Below are 27,768 nucleotides of genomic sequence, written 5' to 3' on the forward strand. Positions count from 1 at the left end.
TGCAATTGCCAGCTGTCGGGTATTTTGGTCTGCCTTGGGTTCAATGGTGCATTTTGTTTTTTGTTTTGTTTTTAATCGAGGTGACACCTCTTCCCACTCTGTATACTCCATATCCTGACCCCTCTGCCCTTATGTGAGACTCTCCCATGTCCTGAAAGCTCCTTAAAGGCTCTTCAGGGTCTCCCTTCTGATAAATGCCTTTTTATTGAGGAAGGTTATTGGTGGTTGCTGTGCAAGTTGCACCCACTCTTCAATGAAACTGATTTTCTTAATTCTTTTTTGGTCTGGCTTTGACACAGATAGTTCAGTAGGAGGTGTGTGACCTGCTGATTCTCCTGAACCTCTGTCCTGCTTTTGATACCACTGACAATGGTGGCTTATACAGGCTGACCAGATTGGGATTTGGGAGGCAACAAGTGGTGGTGGTTCCCTTCAGAAGTTTTGCTCCTGCTTGGATGATTTCAGTAGATGGACTGCAAGTGGGAGGCAACTGCTTGACTTCATTATATTAATGTTGTCCCCCCCTCCCTGCCCCACACACTATTTAACATCTAAATTCAACCACTGAATGAGGTCATCTGTACCATCTGTACAGTATGACATCATCTCTGTTCTCTTTATCACACCCAAGTGATACACGGGAAGTATTGAATGTTTGGAACCAAAAGTCAACCAGGAAGGTGGTGTTCAAGCTGTTTGGATAGTGTTGCACTTCCTCTAAAAGAGTGGTCCCAAACTGTTTCCCCCACGGATCACTTGAAAAATTGCTGAAGGTTTTTCCCTGCATGTTATAGCAGTTGTAATGTCCTATGTTAGATACAGTAGGATTTTAAACTGTATTGTTGTATGCTACTCCAATTTATGAGCAGTATGAGATTCCAGGGTCTGTGTCATTATGATATATGGTTTATTTACACACATACAGAACCTGAGCCTATGATGCAGGGGATCAAAGCACCCTAAAAGGGCTTTGCTTCTGTCATAGCTGTGGCTTTAGATTCAAACAGAAATCAAGAATTGCATTTGAGTACCCTTGCTGTAAAAGAGCAGGTTTACTACTTAGGGTACCAATAGATCCACTGTTTTAATTGGAGATGCCAATGGCATCTGTGGTACACCAATTTTGCTTGGTGCATCAGTTGTGATCCTTTCTTGTAACCTCTTCACTGAACTATCACAATGCAATTATGCAAGGCTAACTGGAACTGAGTTTGAGGAACATACTGTGCTGATGCTTAAATAGCTGTGCTGGTAACTGGTCCCATTATTTAAAAGTTCATACTATTACCCATAAACCCTTAAATGGCTTGAGGTCTCACTACTTGAAGGGCTGCCTTTTTTGACATGACCTTGCCTTAATATTTTGTTCATTAGCAAAAACTTCCTGCCATCTAAAGTTAGGTGGATGATGACTGGCAGGGAGGATATGTTTTGTTGTGGTGACTTCTATTTGCAATGCTGTCCCTAGGGAAGCTCATCTAATACCATCTTTGATGTCTGTGATGATTTTTTAAAAAATCTGCCCAGGCCTTTTAGTATGTTGTAAAGTAAGTGTCAGTGCTATCTTTATAGCACTATTGAATTTTATTGCTGTCTATGCTTTCAATGTTTTTATGTGGAATTTTTGTTGTATTTATTGTTCTTAAATTGAATACCCCAACTAGAGTCTTGCACTGATAGGTAGTCTATAAATTAAGTTTTTAAAAGTGTTCAATGTTCCCCCTTTGACCACTGTCACCAGATCTGCTATGCTTCTGGGGTGACCTTTTGTCAAAAGATTTGGAAATGACAGTTCATTTATTTAGTTTTTTGGCAAAAGTTCATCTAATTAAGCTACAGGAACATGAGGTTGTAAAAAAGTGATAACGCTAACTTAGAACGAGGTACTTGGCAAGGCCGCCTGCTATGTCCACTGCTGTTTGCACTCTTTCTGGAACCCTTAGCTAATCTCATATGAAATAATAATCACATATCTTAGTATCAAGTGTGGCATTGAAGAGTTCAAAATTGCACTTTATGCTGATGACAGCAGTGATGGAATTTTCATTCACTGACCTTTGTGAGTGTTTTTAGCACCCTCAGTGAATCCAATTATAAGTAACCCCAACCCAAAAAAGCACACATTTTCTTATATAAGCAGAAAACAAAGGCCATGCAGAGTAGACACTCAGAAGTACCTAAGACATACCACCAACAAGAAAATAAGTTTCTTTTTTTTGCAAGTGCACAGCACAACTGTTGGAGGCTGCTCCTCAGGTCTGGCACTGCGATTGTTGATTTCCTGTTCCAATTCCCACTTGTTCCTGCAACACTGCTAATGACTTCCACAGTAGAGGAACCACTGGGAACCACTGGGGCTTGCAGATGAGATGGATGCAAGTCAGACAGGTGGGCAGTAGATTGGCTATATTATGCCAGTTTGGTATTATATAGGCCGGGTTGAACTGTTGAACTGTGTGATATTGATGCAGATTTTATGAAGCAGCCAGCCACCCATATTTCTGAGTCCTTTGGAATATTGAGCTGCTGGTTTTAAACTAGAGTGGCTTCCTAAGCATAATTTGGCTATTGTTGCAGAGCCATGGAAGATGCATATATGACACTTCACACACATACCAAAAAAAATAAATAACAAAGATTAATAGTTGCCACTGGTGCATTAGCAAACATCTTCGTGGACACCTACCTGTGCTGTAATCTTATATCTACTTAGCAGAACTCAGTTGGAATTATTTCTGAGTAGACATTCCTAAAATTTGCATTGCATAAAATTCTGAAGTACTTTGAATTTTAATCCTCTGCACTAACCAAACTCAGTTGAACTCAGTCTTCCTTCAGCATATAGGCACAAAACTAGGTTTTAGCGTTAGAATATTTCTTCCCAACTCTATAGGGTTGCCATATTTCAAAAAGTACAAACCAGGACACTGTTGAGCTTTTTCTAGGAAGACCCCCCAAGGTGGGATTTCTCTGTTTATTTGCTGAAGATCCAGGACATACCATGTTTAGAGTAAGAGAAGGAAGGCAAGTTTATAACTGTTTTGTGGGGGAAATATATATTTATAATATACTGGTGTAATAAAATAAAAAAAATGTAAACCCACCTATTTTCCTAATCATATTATGAGCTATTTAAGCAATATATATATCCTGTATAGTTGTATATTACTATTGGAAATATGCTCTTTTTATTCTAATATTTTTCTCTTCCTTAGTTATTCATGTTGGTTTCTTCTATGGTTGTTGTATGTTTCCTTAGGGTTCTAATGGTCAGTCTCATTACATATGTTAGAACATCAAGGAATATCTATATAATTTTGATTATAATTCTGCTGTTCACAGACCGCGCTACTAAAAGCTATGCTCAATTGAAGTATGCCTTCGGTGAAAAAGATCTGGCAATGGGAGAAGGTGCTCAGTTATTTTCTAATACAGATCCTAATGAGAGTGAGAATAAAGCTTGGCAGGAGCTACAGCACAACCATGCAGGTTTGAAACTTACATTTTCGGGTTTTGTTTCCATTTACAATGGCACTATTTATAATGTACCTTGCCGATTTTTTACAGTTAATCAACTTAAAGCTTTATTACGACAACAAGAAGAAAAAGAGACTGAAACATCCCCATCGAGGAGGAGGAGAATGTCACCCACAGTAAGCATTATCCTCCTTTTTCTTTTTAAGGAAACAAATAATTACATGCCTGATGGCAAAGTATCTATAGAAGCAGCATTTATGCTGTCACACTTGGTGAATCACATAGACATTCAACAAGGCATTAATGGGCTAGTTAAATGTGTTTATTAAAGATGTAAACTTTTATATTCATTGCTGTCTAGCTTTACTTCAGCCCCATAAATCTGGCCAAATGTATGCAACATGCACAGACCCCAGCAGCAGGAAATATATGGAAAGCAAGTGATCTGTATTTACTCTTATTACACTATGTGAATACAACACCCACTAAGGTCTGATGGTGTTTTTAGTTGTTCATGGCAGAGGTAATGGAGAGCCTTTTCATGCAGTGAAAGATCTGAGAGCCCATTCTAGTGTGCGTGTAATTATTATATTATATTATGTTATAATATCTTTGCTCAGGTGGTAGAGGCTGTTTGTAAAATGTCATTTGCAGGCTGTTTAGAAGAATACTTAGACCTAATTTTTACTCCATTAGAGCAATGCTCAGCCTGTCAACAGCAAGTAGACCATGTTGTTCCAAAGCCAGAAGTCTCTCAACAAGGATTGCTTCCATCTTGTCTGGATTCACTTGCAACATATTAACCTTTATCACCTGAGAGAAGGAAGCCTGCTTGTATAAAAGTATTAATATCTGAGGAATAAAGAGCCAGTTAAAAAGAAACTAAAGTCAACAAATGAACGCTAGTGCTGGCATGCTCTCTGTTTTAAGAGCTTATCCTAAGAGTAAAGTATTTATGATCTTCTAAGCACTCTTAATGAGCACAGAAGAAAATCTGGCTTTGATTCAATAATCTTACAAGATATCAAATGCAGATAACACTTAATGTAAGTTATTTAATTTTAAAGCATTTGTTCAACATAAACATTGCTGGAGAGGGTCTTGCTTATAAATGCTTACTGTGCCTAACTGATTTATTTCCTGTAGAGAACATCTAATGCTACAGATCAAAATTTGCCTGCCCTTTGTGATCTCATTTCTATCATTAATGACCAGTCACAATACATTAACCATTTAGAAGCTGAAGTCAAGTTTTGCAAGGTATTGTACATTGTGCTTATCTACTTATTACTTGTTCTGTCATGTGGATTACATTGTGTATATTCAGAATTGAAACAAAACATATATCATCACAATATAGATTATGCCATCTATTTCCTGTTGGTTAGAAGCAGACCTCAACCAAAATATACAATTTATCTTCAGTCAAACGTATCTTAAATAGGAACTAAACACATAGAAAAAAGGACTGTGAACATTATGTGACATAATGCTGGTACATTTCTGTTCTTCAGCCTCTTTAGTTGCATCCTTATCATGCTAATTGCATATCCAATTGCACACTTGCCCCACAGCACACATGTACTTGCAACCACATATTTCTCAGTTGCACACATGCCATATACATGCCTGTCACTATGTTCACATTTAACACTTGCAAACTCGCTGGCCTTCTCCAGATGACCCATGAGCATTTATCCTGATTTGCTTGCACAAATCTTATGTGGAGATTAGGCTACATCAAGCCTGTTTGTTTGTTTGTTTGTTTGTTTGCAGGGCAGTTATACAGCAAGGAGCATTCATCCTGCATTCATCCTGATTTTCTGGTGGGAAAATCATATGTTGAGCCTAAACTTTTCAGTTCATTCCCTGACACTTTCCAAGCCAAAAAAGTCTGTTTCTTTTTTTAAAGTGGATCTGTTACATTTAGGCAACAGAGTGCTTTAATCCACATTAATTATGCAGGCCTAAATCTCTAGTATGAGGTTGAATCCCTGATGCAAGATACTGACAGTCTGGAGGTGGCCAGTGATTCACTGAAGTAGACATGTTTTCTTTGCAGTTTGCACTTATTACTTCTTGACCTTTTGACTAAGATGAAGTTAGTGTAATTTGCGCTTGTGAGTCTTTTCCTCTTATTCTCCGCTCAGCCCTAAATAAGACATGCTTCTTCAGGTTATATTCATGACTTCTAAGGGTTGCTGATTTTGAGCTGGATACAGAAGGTTCTGTAAAGCTACCTAAGCACTGCCAGAGTAACTTCAGATAATAGAAAAATGCATTTTACAGTTTTAAGGAATGCAAAATATCTATGCCTGGGCTGTTCTTGTTTTTAACTTACTTTTTATTGTGCTGCAGTCTGGTAGTTGAGAATAGTGCTTTGTATTCCAGGTAATGCTCTTCTGGTGTAAAAACCTTCCATCCATGTTGGAATTGGCCTCATAAGTGACTGTAATGTCTGACATTTGATAAACAATGCTCTCCCCAAGCAAAAACATGTTTCTTCACTATGTAATTAATCAGAATTTATTCAAAAGTGGACATTAATCTTTTATGCTACAGTCAAGGGGACCTGAACAGATTTGAGAAGAGCATTTCATTGCCGCATTTAAAGCAATCTCATTACCATCCTTTTTACAGTATACATATTTGACTTTATAGGAGGATTTATCTGAACTGAAGTCTCAAATATGTACAGTTGTGCTTGAAAATGAGAAACTCCACGATAAACTGGAAGTCACAGCAGAGCACACTTTGAGAGAACAAACCTTTCTGGATGCCTCAGTAAGTTTTCTGAAATTTTTATGTGTCAGTTTATATTGATTATATACAGCTGTACTTCAATAATAAATCTTTAAAATATATGGAACTTGAAAATACAAAAAAAGTATAATATACAATAGCCACACAGCTTATTTTACTGCAGTCATACCTCGTGTTGCATTCCACTCTTGTTACGGACTTTCAGCTTATGAACGTGGCAAACCCGGAAGCTCGATCGCGCCATGCACATGCATAGAAGAGGCGCTCTATTTGCGGACTTTTCTGGGTGCGAATGGCACCCTGAAACAGATTAAGTCCGCAACTAGAGGTACCTTTGTATTTGTCATGTTCTGGTATGCACAGTGTTTTTGTTCTTTTTACATAGAAGTGATATGCACTGAAAATGAAAGTGACTTTTGCTAGCCGTAGGTGATTGCTAAATTAAACCCACCGCCCAGTCACCCTTAGTTCTTTCTAGCTATACTTTTTCTGACTTCAAAGCAGAAGCACATAATGGCTTCCTTCCTATCATTGCACAAGCTGGACGTAATTTCAGTCATTTGGCTTTTCTGCCCCGTCTCCCCAATACGGTCCTGAACAATTTCTTCTGGAAATCATGCAACCTTTAAGAAAAGACATGGGATATGTTGCCAGGGTGGGTTGCAGTAGAAGAGGGCAGTTTGTGGAAGTGTACTACTTGCATAATATTTAGATGTAACACAACGCTATTAACATCCTGTTTGTGTAACTTCATAGGATATCCCATTTTCATATATTGTGTAATGTTTTTCTTTGATGGATGGATGGATATGAAATGGGCACAGACACTGAACAGCTATTGATCTTGTTTCAGGGAAATACACAAAATGCTGGTGGTGATTCTCATGTTTGTGAAACTGCCAAATCATCTCATATCAACGAGCAGGCTACAGCAGCTACATTTCTGGTGGATAAATGGCAGCTAGAACTGGTCAGTGCCTATTAGAAACCCACTGAACTATTCATATGGCATTATTTTATTTACTCTTCTGGAATAGGAAATTACTTAAATGTCATCACAGAGAATTATGGATAAAACAAATAAAGTGACCAACATAATACAGTTGGATCCACAGCTTGCAGAAGGGAGCTGGCAGAAGCTGATATTTCTCCTTTCCTAAGCATCTCCCCAAAGCCTGAGGTTTGAAAACCCTGCTCACTTGGGTAGACGGTTGCTTGGAGGCTGAGGAGGAAAGTCGGAATGTCGGAATTCCAAAAATCTGTTGGAAGCTTGCAGACAGTGCTCAAGAGAAGAGAGGGAGGGAAAGTAAGCTTCTGACAGTCACTTTCTTTGGACCTGCCTCTCAAACTAATCAATAACATGGAATGTAATTTTTGAGTTGGAGAGAACTCTTCCTCGGTATACAACTGGAGAATTTCCTTTCTGGATCTGTTCAATGTCCTTCAAATTCAGCATTCTGGTCTCTGGCAGGGGCTGATCAGATGCGCCTGGAAACCTCACAGACATGATGCTTGTCCTCCATACCGAGTAACCAAGATACAGGGAGGAATTCAACGTTGTGCATCTTCTGATCAGTCCATCAGTGCAAGCATTTTAAGTTAATTGGTTTAATGAAAAGAAACTATTTGCTAACTGTTGCTTGATAGAATGTTTTAGCAAAGTATACATTAAAGAAAACATGCATATGATTTATAGTACTTGTATCAATTTGTATTATAATTTTTGGAAGCTAAAACAAATCTTAATCAAGGAAACACTGGAATGGGAGACCTTCACTACAGAAGCATCAAATGTTGTATATGATGTGCTGTGGAATTTGTTAAACCTCTTGAATTTAGATTCCTATATGAACTTAAATATTTATACCAGGCCTGGCCAATCCAGACATTTCATGTTCCTTGCCAGTTTTACAGATGCACACTTCTATTCCCTTTTTGTTTTTGAGGAGTTTTTCTTTCCTCAGGGAAGGGGTTAAGGTAAAGGTAAAGGACCCCTGACAGTTAAGTCCAGTCGTGAACGACTCTGGGGTTGCGGCGTACAGCTTCCAGGTCATGTGGCCAGCATGACTAATCCACTTCTGGTGAAACCAGAGCAGCATATGGAAAAGCCGTTTACTTCCCGCCGGAGTGGTACCTGTTCATCTACTTGCACTTTGACATGCTTTCGAACTGCTAGGTTGACAGGAGCTGGGACTGAGCAACAGGAGCTCACCCCGTCACGGGGATTCGAACTGCTGACCTTCCGATCAGCAAGCCCTAGGCTCAGTGGTTTACACCACAGCGCCACCCGCGTCCCGGGTTAGCAATCTCTAAAGAAATATTTAGCTGGAAGTTTGAAACTTGTGCTTTTTATTATATGGATGTGTTATATATTTTGGGTGTGTGTGTGTGTGTGTGTGTGAGAGAGAGAGAGAGAGAGAGAGAGAGAGAGAGAAAGAAAGAAAGAAAGAAAGAGAAAGAGAAATCTTTTTGCATTGTTACTACTTTTGTCATATTTTTATTACGCTTGTTTTAAGATCTGTTGTCACTATAGCTTCCTCCAGTATTCCTTATTTATTACTATCATGGGTCTCCTCGGTTACTTTGGTTTTAATATGCCTTTTAGCAAATGGTTCATTTAGATCCTATTTTTCTGTTTGTGTGATTGCTATGTCAGCTCCCACACATTCCATTATGCCCCTCATGAATATTCATTGCTATACTGCAATTTGCTGCCCACACCCATTGGTGGGGGTGCATAGAATATATGTGTTCTGTGTTGTTTTCTCCTTCCCCATAGTCATTCCTCCCTACCATCTTTATCTTTACCTTTTTCTATTGTGGGCATGCAGGCATGTAGGAAATACTTGTGTGTACACTTGACAGAAAGGGAGGTCATGACAGGTAGAATGGACAGATCCATTTCTGTAGTGACCCCATGGCTATTACTGTGTAAGCTCCTTACTATGATGCAATACAAACAACCTCCTCCTTGCTAGTTTTGGTAGGTCGGCTCTAAAAATGTTTTTGCTGTAGGGTCTAATATGCTGTAGCCTCTGTTTTTAATCCTGTAGTGTTATGACTCCCTGTGATATATTGATTTGAAATGTTTTTACTAATATTCTGTTATTGTCCTTGTGTTGTTTATATATGTTATATGGTCTTAAATGCTGTAAGTCATGGTAGGAAAATACTATATTTTGAATGGCTGTTAATGCATACAAAATTCATTATAATTTTATTAAATTTAAAAAATAAGTCTTGATTATTATGATCAGATTTCTTGACATGTCTCTTACTTGTAGTTAAATAAGCCAGTGTATTTATTTTGTTTTAAAGGAAAATCTAAAATGTCTCTATCAAGAACAGACAGAAGCACTTGAAGCTCAGGTCCTTTCCCTAAGGTAAAAAATAATCTTTCTTTTCACTTCAGATTGGTATCTGCCACCTGAATGAATTTTGTTTTGTTTTGCCTCATTATAGCTATCCAAATTTCAGCATAATAAAGAAGCAATTATTTTTCCACCTCCGCCGTGCTAGGCAGCTGGTCCCTTACCTTTCTCACCTGGATCTTGCCACAGTAATCCATGCGACGGTCACCTCCAGGCTTGATTGTTGTAATTCGCTCTACGCGGGCTGCCCTTGAAACTGACCCAGAAACTCCAGCGGGTGCAGAATGCCATAGCGAGGCTTCTTATGGGGCTCTTGCCATGGGATCATATCCATCCAGTGCTATACCAGCTGCACTGGCCCCCAGTTGAGTACAGGGTCAGGTTTAAGGTGCTGGTTTTAACCTTTAAAGCCCTGTATGGCCTAGGACCCTCGTACTTATGGGACCACCTCTCCTGGCATGCCCCCATGGAGGACCTTACGGTCCACAAACAATAACATCTTGGAGGTCCTGTGCCTCAAGAGGTTAGACTGGCCTCGACCAGGGCCAGGGCCTTTTTGGCCCCGGCCTGGTGGAACACTCTTTCGCAAGAGACCAGGGCCCTGCAGGATTTGATATCTTTCCACAGGGCCTGCAAGACGGAGCTGTTCCGCCAGGCCTTTGGTCAGGGCCCAGTCTGACCCCCCTTTTTTGTTATAAGACCCAGTATGTAAGTGACCTATCTAACCCTTTGCACTGGCTCATACACGACCAGCACAAACAGTTGGGCCTGGTGAGCACTCATTGTTCCCATTCCCTATAGTTATAATCCATGGGTTGCCATCTGATTTTATTCTGCTCCAAATTAGATTTTAAGCTGTATTTTAATCGATTGATTTATGTTTTTATAGTATCATACTTCGATGTTAGCCCCCCTGAGCCTGGTCCTGGCTGGGGAGGGCGGGGTATAAATCATTTTTTATATTCTTATTGCCGTATTTTTCTGTCTATAAGACGTCCCCATGTATAAGACTTTTTGGGGGGACTCCGAGTTAAGAAAATCGGGGGAGATCTATACGTGTATAAGACACCCCCAAATTTTGAACATTATTTTTTTAGGGGGGAAACCTAGTCTTATACACTGAAAAATACGGTATTACTACTACTATTACTGTATTTCTGGCACACCTATAAAACTTGAAATTTGAACTATGTACAGAAATCTTAAAGGCTTGGTGTATGGGGTGTTAGGGGAAGGGTAGCACAACTGGTGGGGGACACGTTGTGCTCCATCTGGGGTAGTTTGTCCACCTTTGGTCCCCACTCTGCACTTAGCTCTCTCACTTATGGCTCTTAAAAGATGTCAGTTGCGACAGCAGCTACACCTGGGAAGGGCTTCAACTGGCTGGCTAAACCATGTGAGGGTAGCTGATGGGTCTCAAACCCTTGGTGAGTTAGGGACTACTCTTGCATGTGAAGACAGGCTCTGGTGAATTGAGCAGACCCAAGACCAATAGTACATCCAGCGATCAAGAAGGCTTTTGAAGGAAGTGAGGGGCAGATAGTGCTTGACAACCTGAGAAGGTAACCCATCTAGGAGAAGGAAAACTTTGATCCTAAACCTTTGTGAGATATCTTCGGGAGAAGAAAAGGTTAAGGAGTAAACCCTACACAAATCCAGAATAGAATCTCTAAGGTAGTTGGATGATGCCTTGTACGCCCCCATCATCCACCATCTCCTACCGCAAAGCTGGTGGCAAACATAAGCTGGTGCTCTGCTTTCCTTTGGACCACATCAGTGAGGCTGGTGGCGGGGTCCTGTCATATGGGCAGCCCAGGACCTCCATACACATTGCCCAGTCTTGCACCCCAGGGAGGTCACATTAGTGCTGCTAACATACATATGTTGGTCAAATCAGGTTTTTGTTTAAAGCAACACCTGAGAGAGGAAAACCTAACAGCACAACCAGTACAGCTGTATTACCTGTATGTATATTTCACAGTCTACTGTTAGTTATAGCTTGTGATATCACTGGTGATGAATGATTATCACAGGTATTAACACTGAATGATACCACATACTCCACATTTCTCCTTATGCCTAGAACAATTTTTATTTTGTCTTAATATTTGTTTAATGTGGTGAAATGTGTGTGTCTGTCTGGGACGAGCCAGGTAATGGGCAACCATGTTGCCCATTCAGAAATGTTTAAGTTATTCATTCCCCCCCCCATAATAACATTCTGCCATTTCATGAACATTATATATATAGAGAGAGAGAGAGAGAGAGAGGTGCAATGTCAGGGCTGCACAGACTCACTGCTGGGAGTAGTACCAGCAGAACTGTCGCCTCTCTCTTCCCAATAAGCAGCTGCAATGCTGTTGCAGCGGCTGCAAGACTTTTGCTGTGGGTCTGCTCCTACCAGGTGAGCCACTCCTGCATTTGACTTGTATAGAACTACCAAGAATTAGGAAACAAGAAAGTGGAGTAAACAGGCTTTGCCCTATTGCAGCTACTCTCTCTCCTTTCTATTGTATTGTGTTCATATGTTTTCAAACAACCAATACTAGATCAGTGATGTTAGTCGTGATAAGGGGAACTCTGCTTCTGTTATTCTGCCATATTGATGGTCTTTTATTCACCCTTGTTTCTTGCTTATAGTGTTGTATGTCATTTCCTTTCTAGAAAAGAGTTATCAGAGTCTCAAAAAAAGTGTGAAGATCTGAGTGGAAGATTAAAGCATCAGCATTTGCTCAGTGCAGCAAGTAGTTCCATCAGAGTTGGTGGCCTTTGCCTACAATGTGCACAGCATGAAGCTGTTCTTTCCCAGACACATTCAAATGTCCACATGCAAACCATTGAAAGGCTAACAAAGTAAGTAGCAGGACAGTTAAATCCTGAATTAAAACAAATTATTGCAAGGTGATTTTTTAACAGTGTTTAAGTCATGATTTGGGTGTCATTTGCTGTGAGGTTCTGCACAAACTCCATTAAGTGCAAAATCCATTTTCTCCAAGGTCACCTTTCTTTTCCACCTCTCTCACAACAGTGTGCTTTAGTTGTTTGCTGAAGTCTCGGAGGAGACTTCATGAAGAGAAATTGAAAACTTTGGATAGAATATCGACCAAACACATTTCATGGGTGTTTCTCTTCCTTCTTAGCCCTCTACAAAACCATGTTCCTTGAAGCATAACATAATTGTGCTTTTATTTCTGTGTGGCCAGGTAACATTTATAGCAAAAGCAGGAGAATTCACTTCAGTACTTTGTTTATGTTGTGTATTGCTTTGCATCTGACTTGAAACCCATTTCCAGGACTTCAAACCACCGTTGTGCTTATCAGTCATAAAACTAGTATGAAAAGGATTTTAGAAAGGTTGCTGGTGAGTTACTTCAGAGATCTCTGCTCCACCCTGGGAATGCTGAGCCATTCAGGCTGCCAGACTCGGAGAGCATATTTGTGCGTCTAGGTTTTTATGGTCCCTAAGCTTATTTTTCTTACCTATGGTTCTTTTCTCTCCCTTGATGCAACAAGAAGTATCCATACAACATCTCTAGCGGGTAAGAACCTAATTTACATAAAAAGACCCAGTGTCCATCTGGACACCTAACAAGAAGATGGGAGAGGCATCCTAAATGCAAAGAATCCAAATTGTTAACTTTTTCTGTATACTTTGAGAATCACATTAACATAGGATTGCACCTTGAATGTAATAACTCTATGGTAACCCAAGAGAAAGTTCCATTGAAATAAGTGTGATTTTCCTGTAAACTTAGATAGGGTCAGTCTGTCAGTTACTGACCGAGGGCTTGCATGAATAACCATTCACCATCTCTGACATGCATATCTAATAATCTAGGTCAGAACTGTACATTTGAAAATGTGCATGGTAGTATTACTTTAATCATTGGCAACAAGCATTTTGCCTGCCTTGCATGTGTGGCTCATTCCTGTTCTTCCCTCCCCATTAAACATATGCTGTACATCACAGAGAATAGTTGATTCCTTAGTTTACATTCTGTATGCATTCCTTTTATATTACTCTCTTTTAAAGTCCTAAAACAGAAGCAATGAAGAATCCTAGACTTTCTGGTTCTGTGCTGCAGATTATACAGCCTAGGGAATCTGTTCCAGAGTTGCAAAGATTTTCAACACAGTTGCCTATATTCAATACTGTAGCTTAATGTGGGATCCATTCTTTATCATTGCTATAATCACGATTCTATTTTGCTAGATGCATTGAACTTCATGCATTTTTTTTTCTTGACTGTGTGTTTGCTATATTGTGTTCTGGTGGAATGCTACCCAGTTTGCATAAATTGTGATGTACCTGTTACTACTACTCAGCACATCGTGAGAACTCACATCATAATATAAGTTTCAAAACGTTGCTAAAATTAAACACTGATACTCATTTTAAGTGGATTTTATTTCCTTGGTTAATTCATATATTTATTTCCTTTTTAAAAAAACAGTGAAAGAGATGAGCTAATGGCAGCACTTTCTTCAGTCAGAGTAAACCTAAGTGAAATGCAGCAAAGGGAATCTAATGCTTATGAACAAGTGAAGCACGCTGTACACATGACGGAAGAAGCCAATTTGGAAAGAACTAAGGTAAAATAGCACTACTTTAGGCATGCCTAAGCATATGCTTCTGATTATCCCTTGCTTGGACAAATAGTAGAGAGACAGTTACCTTCAAGTCTACTGTGCTTCTCGGAGATGTCTGGCTAGCTGCTTTACAAATCAGAATGCTGGATTAGATGGGTCTTTGGTCTGATGTGATAGGGCTGCTCTTGTGGTATTGTTGGGGTTGTGAGCCTTGTTAGATACTAAAGCAGTGACTGACTCTGCTCTCTGGATGTTTCATTATCTCTAACTAGTGCCTGTGCTGGCTGGGACTGATGGGTGTTGGAGCCTAGCAATTTCTGGAGGCCCATGAGTTAGCAACCCTTCGCACTATAGCAAATATTATTAAGAGAGAGATGCTACTAAATAAAAATTACTGTGCTTCTCTGGCATACATCAAGTGATATTTCCTTTCTTGCCCATCCTTCAGTGAAGTGTCTGTGTCCCGTCCCCCCCCCCGCTCTCTATTGTATCTCTCACTCCCCAAATGTTGATTACTACGATACTTCCTTTATGTTTGTTTCCTTTCCTATCCAAATAACATTTTGATATGGAGGGGAAATGGGCATGGTGTATTATAAAAGTTGACTAATTAAACAACTAAGTTTCTTACATCAATATGTTATCTGCGGGGTTGGTGCCCAACAGAATAGAACCAGTCTCAGAAATATATGTCTTGGCTTTCATTCATCTTGAGAATTAAGAAAGAGTGTGTGTTGAGTTGGTTTTGCCTCCCAATGCCGTATTTCAGACAGTCTCCACTCATATTCCTTACAGGGCAAGTATTACAGTTTTCTTAGAAATGCTACTCCATTAAGTCCTCTCTGTTCAAATCGGTTTTTATGAACTTTGCTTGCTGTTGGTCAGGTTTCTAAGCTTTCAGAATTCATACAAGCAGTGAATAATTTTTATCATCTATTTTAGGGTGCAGTGTGAATAATATTACAGAGCTTTAAAAACATTTATGGTAGTGAGTTGTCTTGATAATGAGTGCCATCTGCTGTGTAATTAGTGAATTACCTCTAATTGTGAGAGGTTTATAATCAAACATAACTTTCATGAAGGAGAAGATTATATTGTATAAACGGGAAAATATTTTCCCATACTATGATTTCAAATAAGTTCTGAAAAGAATACAACTGACCTCAGTTTCAAGACTTGTGGTTTGATTGTTTAAAATATTTATAAATCATTCAATGTTTTTAAAATCTCTTAAGTGGTGTGCTATATAAAAATAGTAAACAATAAGTTTAAAACAAAAATGCAATATTGAACAGTATTATTGTTGGCATCCATCTGTCTCCAGAGACAATGGAGTGCACCTCCGGGGTGAAGTCAAACCACTAGAGAATTGCAGCACCTGCTGTGGCTGCAGAGACCAGTAACCCATAACTGCTGCCTCCCGCATTGTTTTTGCTGCGTTAGCAGCACTGAAGTGACCTCTCCAGGGCACAAGCCTGGGCAGTGTGTTTGGAGGTTTTGGGCTGCCCAGACAACAAGACCCCCCCCCCCAGCCTCGCTGATATAGTCCAAAGGAAAGTAGAGTAATATGTTTGGCACCAGCAGGAGTTGCCAGAAGGATTGGACACTATTCAGCTGTCTTAGGGAGTCCACTCTGGATTTGTGTAGGGTTTACTCTTAGTATTTTTGTTACCCGAAAATGTCCTGCAAGGCAGATAGTAAAACAATATAAAAGGATATAAAAACAGGAATTCATGCAAATAAAAACAGGATCTGATCTTATTGGTCAGGGAGAGCCTAGGCAAAAAGATATCTTTAGAAGACTTTGAAGCAACCAATAGTTGCTGCTTCATATACGGCTGGGGGAAGAGCATTGAAGAGTAGAGGGGTCCATTTTCAGGTTAAAGTACTATGACATTCTAGAACATGCAGTACCATGAGTAGAAGTTCCCCAAGTGATCTAAGTAATCTTACTTGTCTATACAATGGCAGACGGTCTGTTTGGTAACCTCGTCCTGAGCTGTTCAGGGCTTTATATGTTTACAGCAAGGCATTGAACATGGCCCAATGGCTGATTGAGGATTCTGTGCTTCATCAAGGATTGTATCTAATGCTTCTGTGGCAGCAACATAAGACTTCTCACTCACACAATAGAGCTTCCCTTTGCTATCCTCCAGAGCAGATTTTAGGGGCACACAGGAGGCTACAAGGGGGACAAGATGAAACCCTGTTTCGCAGTGTTCAGAACAACCCTGTGCTATTATTATTTTTTAAGGCCACATGTAGACAAACACGAAACTGCTGCAGGCAAAGCCCATCAAATTATGTAAACAGTGTTTGAGGATGCCATGTGCAGAGTAAGTTGCTTGAGGATTCCATGAAGCAGTACCAGCCAGTGACTCATTTACAGAATTGAACCTGCTTCTGTTCTACTCTGTCTTGGTTAGAATCACATTGTTCATTAAGTGGATCAGTGCCTGCAAAGGAGCTCAGAGTTCCTTTATTTTGAACAATTGTGTACAAGAAGGTATTTTTACCTCTGCACAATAAACTGTAACTAATAATAATAATAATAATAAATTTTATTTATATCCCGCCCTCCCCAGCCGAAGCCGGGCTCAGGGCGGCTAACAACAATAAAACAGTACAAAAGTACAACATAAACAACATTCTAAAATCATTCATTATAAAAATTAATTAATTCAAGCCACTGGCAACCATTGGGCCAGAGCTCTGCGAAGATTGCCGAGGGAGGGAGTCAGGCTGTGCCCTGGCCAAAGGCCTGGTGGAACAGCTCTGTCTTGCAGGCCCTGCGGAAAGATGTCAAGTCCCGCAAGGCCCTGGTCTCTTGTGACAGTGTGTTCCACCAGATCGGAGCCACAGCCGAAAAAGCCCTGGCTCTAGTTGAGGCCAGCCTAACCTCTCTGAGGCCTGGGACCTTCAAGATGTTTTTATTTGAAGACCGTAGGTTTCTCTGTGGGGCATACCAGGAGAGGCGGTCCCGCAGGTACGAGGGTCCTAGGCCATATAGGGCTTTAAAGGTTAAAACCAGCACCTTAAACCTGATCCTGTACTCCACTGGGAGCCAGTGCAGCTGGTATAGCACCGGGTGAATGTGATCTCGCAGCGAAGACCTCGTAAGGAGTCTCGCTGCAGCATTCTGCACCCGCTGGAGTTTCTGGGTCAGTCTCAAGGGCAGCCCCACGTAGAGCGAGTTACAATAATCCAGTCTGGAGGTGACCGTCGCGTGGATCACAGTGGCTAGGTCAGGGCGAGAGAGGTAAGGAGCCAACTGCTTAGCTTGGCGGAGATGGAAAAATGCCGCCTTTGTTATAGCTGCAATCTGCGCCTCCATGGAAAGGGAGGTGTCGAAGATTACACCCAAACTCTTAACGGACGGTGCTGGCACTAATTGCGCCCCCGCAAGAGATGGGAGTTGCCCCCCCAATCCCATATCGCCCCGTCCCAGCCACAGGACCTCTGTCTTCGAAGGATTTAGCTTCAACCGGCTCCCACGTAACCATCCAGCCACAGCTTCCAAACATCTGGTCAGTGTGTCTGGGGCCGAGTCAGGATGGCCATCCATCAACAGATAGAGTTGGGTGTCATCGGCATACTGATGACAACCCAGCCCAAAACTCCGAACAAGCTGGGCGAGGGGGCGCATAAAGATGTTGAAAAGCATTGGGGAGAGTATCGCACCCTGAGGTACTCCACACACCAAGGAGTGGCGCGATGACAATTCCCCCCCAAGCGCCACCCTCTGTCCCCGACCAGAGAGAAACGAGCGCAGCCATTGAAGGACTGTGCCCTGGATCCCCACGTCGGCAAGGCGGTGGTCCAGAAGTTCGTGATCGACCATGTCGAAAGCTGCTGATAGATCTAGAAGAATCAGCAGCCCCGACCCGCCTCGATCCAGCTGTCTACGAAGGTCATCTGTTAGGGCGACCAGAGCCGTCTCGGTCCCATGACCAGCGCGGAAGCCGGACTGGAATGGATCCAGAGCCGATGTTTCATCCAGAAACCCACCAAGCTGTTCAGCAACCGCTCTCTCAATCACCTTACCCAGGAACGGAAGATTCGAAACCGGGCGGTAATTGGATAGATCTAAAGGATCTAATGATGTTTTCTTTAAGAGCGGGCGCACCACTGCCTCCTTCAGTTCCCCTGGGAATGTCCCTGTGCCAAGGGACAAATTGATGATATCCCCCAGGAGGGCCAAAACTACCAAAATTTCCTGTTGTGTGTTGCTTCTAAAAGGATATAGGAGCTCTATTGTCTTTTGCTTTAGGTTACCCTAAAGAGAAGCAAAAATGGGGATTCCCCAGTGGGCATTAGGAACCCCCTCCCAGTGGGTAATGTGTTATTCTTATTGCCTGAAGCGGGGAAAATGTTGTCGCGCCACAGGAAGCTCTGCAAATACCGCTCCCTTGAAGTTTCAATTCATTTCTCTTGCCTTGCTTATATAGTATTTGCCTAGTTCCTGTTCTAGCTTGCTATTTTTCTCTTCTTGCTCATTCTTACTGTTTTTCCTTACGGTTTAAAAGAAGCTAAGAAATACCTGCCTTCCCATTTAATAATTACAGTCGTACCTTGGTTCTCAAACAGAATGTGTTTGAAAACCAAGACGTAGCTTCTTACTGGCTTCAGGAGCAGCGTCCTGCAGCCATTCAGAAGCCACAGAAACCGCACTGGATGTTTGGCTTCTGAAAATTGTTCGAAAACCAAAACACTCGCTTCCAGTTTTTGATCGTTCAGTAGCCAAACTGTACGAGTTCCAAGGTGTTTGACAACCAAGGTACGACTGTATTTTAGAAATGCTTGTTTTTACAAGAATGCTAGTGTCACAAAAGAAAATAAGATTTGCTTGTCAAGACTACAACTTCACTAAACTTGCTCTGAGATTGTAACCAGGCTTATGCTCTTAAGAAAGCATTGGGTAAGAGTACAGCAATTACATTTATGCTCAGAAAGTAAGTTTCTGAGGCTGCAATCCTGTAAACGTTTAGCCAGATGTAAGTCTCATAAAAATCAGTGGAACTTATACCTGAGTAGACATGCGAGTCTAGTTTTCATTGCATGCTTTGAGTGAGATGTACAGTAGTACCTCCGGTTACGTAACTCTCTGGTTACGTAAACTTCAGGATGCAAAAGCAGCAAACCCAGAAGTATTTGACCGGGTTTCGCCACGCACACATGCACAGAAGCAGTTCTGAGGTTGCAGAAAATTCGGGATCCGACTGTACCTCCGGAACGGATCCTATCCACAATCGGAGGTACCACTGTACTCTGAAATTCACAGTGAATGTTAGCATACTTGCAGCAAAATCCTGTTAAGCATATAGTCCAGTACTGATCTAATTCTGTTTGGCAGTCATAGTGATTGGATCTCTCTTATGGTCCAGTTTTGAGCAACAAGTGGTTCTTGGGAAAGATTTACAAAAGTTATATCTATTCTTCAAATATACTATGCATCTCTATATAGCCATATATTAACTTATTTAATAGAACAATGTTTAATCTAGAATTTTTGCTTGTCACTTCTACTTTTTCAGATTTAAATCTTGTTCTAGTTTAAAAAATGAGCTATTAATTTCAATCTTTAAAATATGACCATTTCCACAGGCTCTAGTCCAATGTGAACAACTTAAAAAGGAGATGGAGAGAAAGAGAGAGCGTCTTGAAAGGGAATTAGCAATACAAATAGATAAGAGGGCTGAAGAGCGAGAAGCAGTTCGTGAAGAAATGAAGAAAGAAAAAGAGAACTTGTCATCGTTGGTATTTTAAACATTTTCTGTATAAGCATTTTGGACTGTAAACATTTATGCATTCTGCTCTGCTGAAAGGCAGCAATATTTTGGCCTTTTTTGCCTTGTTTCATCCCACCACCCATTAAAACTTCATAGCTAGTTTTTAAAGGGTGGGGAATCAATATTGTGTGATCTTCACAGTCAGGATCAGCAGAACATAGCTGACTTCTCCTGACAAGCATGTGGTTGTCTGGTGAAAGCGGGGAAGCAGCAGTCACTTTACACTTAATTTTCACACTAGTCCAAAAATATTAGTGATCCCTGACGTGGACTATCTCTATATATCATGGTGCACATGTTTCCTCTATATTTCAGCAAATAAAATGTGTGTGAAGCAGCCCGGAAGTAACACATTTTCTGCATTTGCAAGAGTTTATGTATTGTCATTGTAAACTCTAGGTTTTGGGCTTCTTCTACCTTTTAAATAACAGTGCATTGACCTTCAGCAGTCTATGAAAGCAGTGTATTTACCATTTGAAACATAACAATTTTTAGCTTTGTGCTATCATTTTACTTGTTAATTAAGGTTTTGCTTTGTTTCAGGTTATGTCTTTATCTCAGAATGTGGCTAGCTTGGAGGGTCAGGTTGACAGGATTACAAGGGAGAAGATCTCTTTAGCCAATCAGCTGGAAGAAGCTCAGAAACAAAATGCTTGTCATGATATTGAGATAAATAAGGTAGAAACGCATTATGAAAACAAAGTAATCAACTGACATTGATATAAATAGAGAGTGGTTATTGATACAAATAGAGAGTGGTTTGATGCCTTGTACATTATGCAAGCTAATTGGGCACACTTTTATGATTTAACTGTCGCAGCACTCTTTGGATAGGTTCTTCATTCACAAAATATGCATATGTATATTGATAAATCCTTTGTGGTACAGTCATACCTCGGGTTACAACGACCAGTGCCAACCAAGAGCTGCTTGTATAAGGCAGCTTCCTTCTGTCCTATGCATAGCTGTCAACGTTTTCCTTTTTTTAAGGGAAATTCCCTTATTCTGAATAGGATTCATCACAAGAAAAGGGAAAAGTTGACAGCTATGTTACAGACGCTTCAGGTTGTATGATTTCAGGTTGTGCACCGCGCCGAACCTGGAAGTACTGGAATGGATCACTTTTGGGTTTTTGCGCATACGCAGAAGCACTGAATCGTGACCCGCGTGTGCGCAGACATGGCGCTGTGGGTTGCGAACGTGCTTCCCTTATGAATCACGTTCACAACCCAAGTGTCCACTGTGCTTTTTATTCTTTTATTAAATAGAAGACAATCCCTCAGGTTCTGATCTAATTCTAGTGACAGTTTCCCATTTCTACATGTGGGAATGGGAGACCTGAATGTTTTATTCTTTATTCCATAAGCTACTCACAGAATGTGTTAGAATCATATAATTGTAGAGGTGGAAGTGGTCCCAAGTGTCATCTAGTCCACCCCCCTGCAATGCAGGAATCCATGACAGATGGCCATCTAACCTCTGCTCAAAAACCTCCAAGGAAGGGAGAGTCCATAACCTCCCAAGTGAGACCGTGTTGATAGGGAGCAATCAAATATGGTCAATAAATAAACTTTGTGGAGAATAGCTATTTCTTAATAGACTCCCTATTAATTACACAAATTGGTCCATGTACTATGTGACAGTAGATCATTGCTGTGAATGCAGAAGGTGGAAATAGTCTTGTTTATAAAGCTAAAATAAAGCTTTACGCTTGACCTATTAAGCAGCAGATCATTATTACAGGGCAGGGGGGAGGAGTATGTGTGCTAGTATAATTTTCTTAAACTGGTGTCAGAGATACTGTATTGTGCATGCAGGCATAATTTACACAGACACTTTCCACATGGCAATCATATTAGAAATAATGGGTGATATCCAGCCAAGTCATGTGGGAATAGACTCACTGAAATCAATAGAACAATTACATTGATTTAAATTGGTCTACTCCAAGTATGATTTAGTTAGATATCACCCAGTGGTACTAGAAAAAAAAATGTTGATGTTTGAATACTTGTACAACACAGTATTTCCCACAGTTAGGAGCAACTCAAATATAAAGCCTAAATGTAAGGGGGGAGGGTTGAGTTGTAACACTTGGGAGGTATTTGTGCCCCACGAAAAGTAAAGGTAAAGGGACCCCTGACCATTAGGTCCAGTCGTGACCAACTCTGGAGTTGCGGCGCTCATCTCGCTTTATTGGCCGAGGGAGCAGGCGTACAGCTTCCGGGTCATGTGGCCAACATGACTAAGCCGCTTCTGCCAAACCAGAGCAGCGCACTGAAACGCCATTTACCTTCCCGCTATTTATCTACTTGCACTTTGACGTGCTTTAGAACTGCTAGGTTGGCAGGAGCAGGGACCGAGCAACGGGAGCTCACCCCGTCGTGGGGATTCGAACCGCCGACCTTCTGATCAGCAAATCCTAGGCTCTGTGGTTTAACCCACAGCGCCACCCACGTCCCTTCCATGAAAAGTGCCCTGTTTCGATTATTTCAGAGTAGAGACTTCATGGACATGAATATATTGTAGCTTGTATTGAGGTGAGTGGGGAGGAAATGTGTTCATATTGTCAATTCTGCAGGGACAGCACTTGCTTTCTTGCTGTGCTGCACAGTAATGAAACTACTGCAGGACAGCAATGAAGAGATGTCATTTCTGTTGCCTCAGTAATGGAATGTGTGTCCCTCTCTTTCCCACTGGCACCCACTAAAAAGGAGGAAATGCAGCTTTGTTGTGTTCTGCAATGCCACCACTTAGCTGAATATGATTGGCTATGTGATAGTGACAACATCACATCCAACATGTGATCCCCTATTTGCTGGGATCATCTGGATTGATAAAATACAGAAAGAAATTGGCTCAAAGCAGTAGCAAATAGGGGAAACAGTAGCTGCGAGCAGTTGTGAACAGCCATGAAAAAGCATAGGATTAGGAGGCTTTTAACCATGTAGGCTGGTGAGTTTGCACCACTTTTACTTTGAAAATATAAGTCTGACTTAGCCCTAAAATAAACTACTAAAAAATAGATTTTGAAGATAACCAGCAGAGGGCATCAAAAGCTCTCCTTGTAAATAAATATTGCTCTGTATCTTGAAACTACACACTGTTATCTATTCAATCTAACAGGTGTGTGGAGAAGTACGCTATCAGTTGAATCATGCCAAAATGAAGAAGGATGAGGCAGAAAAGGAACACAGAGAGTATAGAATAAAAACTGCAAGGGAACTTGAAATTAAAAACCAGGTAAGAGACCATGGTCAAGCTGTTGTTAGAAACTTGAATGTGTTTATTTTTCCAGTAGTGATAACTAGTTGTTATAGGTTCTAAATGGCAAGAAACCAACTATTCCTAATATAGAAATTGTATTTTTTCCCAGAGAGTTTTTATCCTAAGAAAGTTGTAGGTATAAATAGCAATGCAGTACTTAAAATATTCCATCGTAAGCCATGTGTTAACCAACATGCTCTGTGTATATATTATGTAATATCAATTTATATACATTTGTTTGTGGTCCATCAAAAGTTAAGACACAGTAACCACTGTGTTAACAACACTGTTTTTAAAAACACAAGTTAAAATACATATTCTGTTCTGTCTTGCCTTTCTAAAAACCTATTTTTATTAATTAGAAATTTATAAGAAATCCAAAAATAAGTTACTGCTCATGTAATACAGTGGTACCTCGGGTTACATTCGCTTCAGGTTACGTACGCTTCAGGTTACAGACTCCACTAACGCAGAAATAGTACCTCGGGTTAAGAACTTTGCTTCAGGATGAGAACAAAAATCGTGCTTCGGCAGCGCGACAGCAGCAGAAGGCCCCATTAGCTAAAGTGGTGCTTCAGGTTAAAAACCCGAGGTACCACTGTATTGGCAATTTAGAGGCTTACTACTTGGTTGTGTCTTTCAGACTAGGGAATGTAACACTGGGTACCTGTTAGAATGCATTCCTTATTAGTAAGCATTTAATATTGGGATAAACCACTACTAAATTAGGAAACCTGACATGTTTATACTGAATCCTCTGAAATCCCTTGTTATACTTTGCCTTTCTGCCAGTTTCAATTTTCACTGGCAGCACTACAGAGCTTTGTATTAAATCCCTGTTCTCATTAAAATGCACATATATGTTATGGAACATGTAGTGCTGTGAATTGAAACTGCTCTGTTGCCAATAAATAGCCATTAAAAATATTATTCAATACAGGAATGGTGTGACTTAACATTTTTGTAGAGTTTGTGAAAGGAAGCTACCGTATTTTTCGCACCATAGGGCGCACCGGACAATAGGACGCACCTTGTTTTAGAGGGGGGAGAACAAGAAAAAAAAAATCTCCCCCTCTCTGCCCAGCGCCCCTTCAGTGAAGCAGCAGGAGGCGCTGCACAGAGAGGGGGAGAATTTTCCCCCTCTTGTTTTCCCGCTCTAAAACAAGGTGCCGTTTAAGGTGCGTTCAGGCGGCTACCTTGGAAGCCTGGAGAGCGAGAGGGGTGGTGTGCACCGACCCCTCTTGCTCTCCAGGCTTCAGGTTCCTTTCGACCTGCTCTTTGGGGCTGGCGGGGGGAAGCCCACCACCAGCCCCAAAGAGCAGGTCAGGGAGCAGCGGAAAGGTGCAGCTGAGAGGCTCCTGCCATAGTCGCGCATCACCTCTCCAGCCGGGAGAGGGTCGCGGTGGGCTTCTTTATTATTATTTTTTATAAAATTTTTATTGGTTTTACAAAATTTTAGAAAACAAACAAACACTTAAAAAGACAAACATACACGTATAATTTCATAACATATTTTCATAAACCTCTTTTCTGGGACTTCCCCATACCCCCCCTTTCTGCATCCCAATGTCCATAATTTTATAGCAACTCCCAAATGTTACTTTCCAACCTCTGTCATCTTAGTCATCTCTGTATTCTGACCTTATATCACTGTATCCCTTTGTTCCTGAAAACCACAACACTCTAACATTCATTAAGTTTATAATAGTCCTTAAGATAACTTTTAAATTTTCTCCATTCTTCTTCCGCCGTCTCTTTTCCTTGGTCACGGATTCTGCCTGTCATCTCGGCCAGTGTCATATAGTCCATCACTTTCATCTGCCATTCTTCCAGAGTAGGTAGATCTTGTGTCTTCCAATACTTTGCGATGAGTATTCTTGCTGCTGTTGTAGCATACATAAAAAAAGTTCTATCCCTCTTTGACACCAGTTGGCTGACAATACCCAAGAGAAAGGCCTCTGGTTTTTTAGGGAAAGTACATTTAAGTACCTTTTTCATTTCATTATAAATCATTTCCCAGAAAGCCTTAATCTTCGGGCATGTCCACCAAAGGTGATAGAAGGTACCTTCAGTCTCTTTACATTTCCAACACTTGTTATCGGGCAAATGATAAATTTTTGCCAGCTTGACTGGGGTCATGTACCACCTATAGACCATTTTCATAATGTTTTCCTTTAAGGCATTACATGCCGTAAATTTAATACCGGTGTTCCATAACCATTCCCAGTCTGCAGACATAATGTTATGACCAATATCCTGTGCCCACTTAATCATAGCCGATTTAACTGTTTCCTCCTGTGTATTCCATTTCAGCAGCAAGTTATACATTCTTGATAAATTCTTAGTATTGGGTTCTAACAGTTCAGTCTCTAGTTTTGATTTTTCCACCTGGAAGCCAATTTTCCTATCCTGTATGAAAAACTCCATTATTTGATGATATTGAAACCAATTTTGTACTTTATGTTTCATTTTCTCATGACTTTGTAATTTCAATTTATCTCCCTCCTGTTCCAAAATTTCCCAATACTTCGGCCATCCGACCTCCATATTGAGTTTCTTCACTGCCTTAGCCTCCACTGGTGACACCCATCTGGGGGTTTTGTTTTCCAACAGATCTTTGTATCTTATCCAAACATTAAACAATGCTTTTCTGACAATATGATTTTTAAAGGCGCTATGCAGCTTAATTTTATCATACCATAGATATGCGTGCCAACCAAATGCGTTATTGAAACCTTCCAGATCCAAAATGTCTGTGTTCTCGAGGAGCATCCACTCTTTCAGCCAGCAAAACGCTGCTGCCTCATAGTACAGTTTTAAGTCCGGCAGGGCAAAACCCCCTCTTTCTTTAGCATCTGTCAGTATTTTAAATTTGATTCTGGGCTTTTTGCCCTGCCAGACAAATTTCGAGATATCTTTCTGCCACCTCTTGAAACATTCCATCTTGTCAAGAATCTGCAAGGTCTGGAACAAGAACAACATTCTAGGCAATACATTCATTTTAATCACTGCAATTCGGCCTAACATTGACAGTTTCAGATTTGACCATATTTCTAGATCTTTTTTGATTTCTGACCAACATTTTTCATAATTATCCTTATACAAATTCACATTTTTAGATGTCAAATAAACCCCCAGATATTTCACCTTTTTGACCACCGTCAACCCTGTCTCCTCTTGGAATTTCTCCTTTTCCATATCTGTTAAATTTTTTCCTAGAACTTTAGTTTTTTGTTTATTCAGCTTGAATCCGGCTACCTGGCCAAACTGTTGGATTATTTCTAACACCTTTTTCGTACTAGTGTTTGGCTCTTGCAAAGTCAATACTAGGTCATCTGCAAATGCTCTTAGCTTGTAATGTTTAGCTCCGACCTGCACTCCTTTAACCTGCTGGTCATTCCTAATCATATTCAGCAACACCTCCAGAACTGAAATAAAAAGCAATGGGGAAATTGGGCACCCCTGTCGTGTTCCTTTTTCTATCTTAAGTTCCTCAGTTATTACATTATTTACAATCAATTTAGCTTTTTGTTCAGAGTATATTGCAGCCATACCATTCTCAAAGCCTTGACCTACCCCCATCCCATGAAGATTCTTTATCATAAAGCTCCAAGAAATATTGTCAAAGGCTTTCTCCGCGTCCACAAAAATCAGTACTGCTTTAGTATTTATATTCACCTCTAGCTTTTCCAAAATGTCTATTATGTTCCTTACATTATCTGCTAGGTGTCTTTTTGGGAGAAAGCCTGCTTGGTCCCTATGAATCATCTCCATCAGCACTTTTTTAAGTCTTTTTGCCAGAATGTCTGCAAAAATTTTGTAATCCACATTAAGTAGTGATATTGGGCGGTAGTTCTTCAGTTGAGTCTTTTCAGTCTCTGTCTTTGGTATGAGTGAAATAAATGCTTCTTTCCACGAATCAGGTGCCTTCTTCCCCTCTAAAATCTTGTTACAGACTTCTTTTAATGGTTGAATCAACCATTCCTTCAACGATTTGTAGTATCTAGAAGTCAGTCCATCTGGTCCCGGAGATTTGCCCAGTTTCATATTTTGAATGGCAGCCTCTATCTCTTGTTCTGTTATTCTCTGGTTCAGATCCATCTTACTTTGATGAGAGATTTAGCCCCACGCGCGCTCTCCCGTCTGGAGAGGTGACGCGCGGCTATAGAGGTTCCTGCCATAGCCGCGCGTCACCTCTCCAGCTGGGAGAGGGTCGCGGGGCTATGGCTTCTTTAGCCCCACGCACGCTCTCCCGGCTGGAGAGGTGACGCGTGGCTATAGAGGCTCCAGCCATAGCCGCGCGTCACCTCTCCAGCCGGGAGAGGGTCACAGGGGGCTTCTTTTGCCCCGCGCGCGCTCTCCCGGCTGGAGAGGTGACGCGCGGCTATAGAGGCTTCTGCCAGGCGAGGGTCGCGGGGCTATGGCATCTTCGCTCCATAGGACGCACACACATTTCCCCATCATTTTTGAAGGGGGAAAAGTGCGTCCTATAGAGCGAAAAATACGGTAAT

General features: G+C 40.9%; 1 protein-coding gene across 2 annotated transcripts in view; it reads left to right on the forward strand.

Annotated features, from left to right (window-relative positions):
• The window catches only part of SDCCAG8 (SHH signaling and ciliogenesis regulator SDCCAG8), a 92,318-nt gene that overhangs the window by 1,257 nt on the left and 63,293 nt on the right, over positions 1-27,768 (forward strand). For both annotated transcript variants that reach the window (XM_081188081.1, XM_081188080.1), the window contains exons 2-12: positions 3,343-3,489; positions 3,568-3,653; positions 4,624-4,737; positions 6,139-6,261; positions 7,094-7,210; positions 9,559-9,623; positions 12,276-12,464; positions 14,066-14,204; positions 19,806-19,958; positions 20,534-20,668; positions 23,117-23,233. In XM_081188081.1, the coding sequence (XP_081044207.1) occupies positions 3,343-3,489; positions 3,568-3,653; positions 4,624-4,737; positions 6,139-6,261; positions 7,094-7,210; positions 9,559-9,623; positions 12,276-12,464; positions 14,066-14,204; positions 19,806-19,958; positions 20,534-20,668; positions 23,117-23,233 (1,385 nt within the window). The remainder of the gene's footprint in view (positions 1-3,342; positions 3,490-3,567; positions 3,654-4,623; positions 4,738-6,138; positions 6,262-7,093; positions 7,211-9,558; positions 9,624-12,275; positions 12,465-14,065; positions 14,205-19,805; positions 19,959-20,533; positions 20,669-23,116; positions 23,234-27,768) is intronic.

Source organism: Podarcis bocagei, assembly GCF_964188305.1.
Source record: "Podarcis bocagei genome assembly, chromosome: 3".
NCBI classification, from domain to species: Eukaryota; Metazoa; Chordata; class Lepidosauria; order Squamata; family Lacertidae; genus Podarcis; species Podarcis bocagei.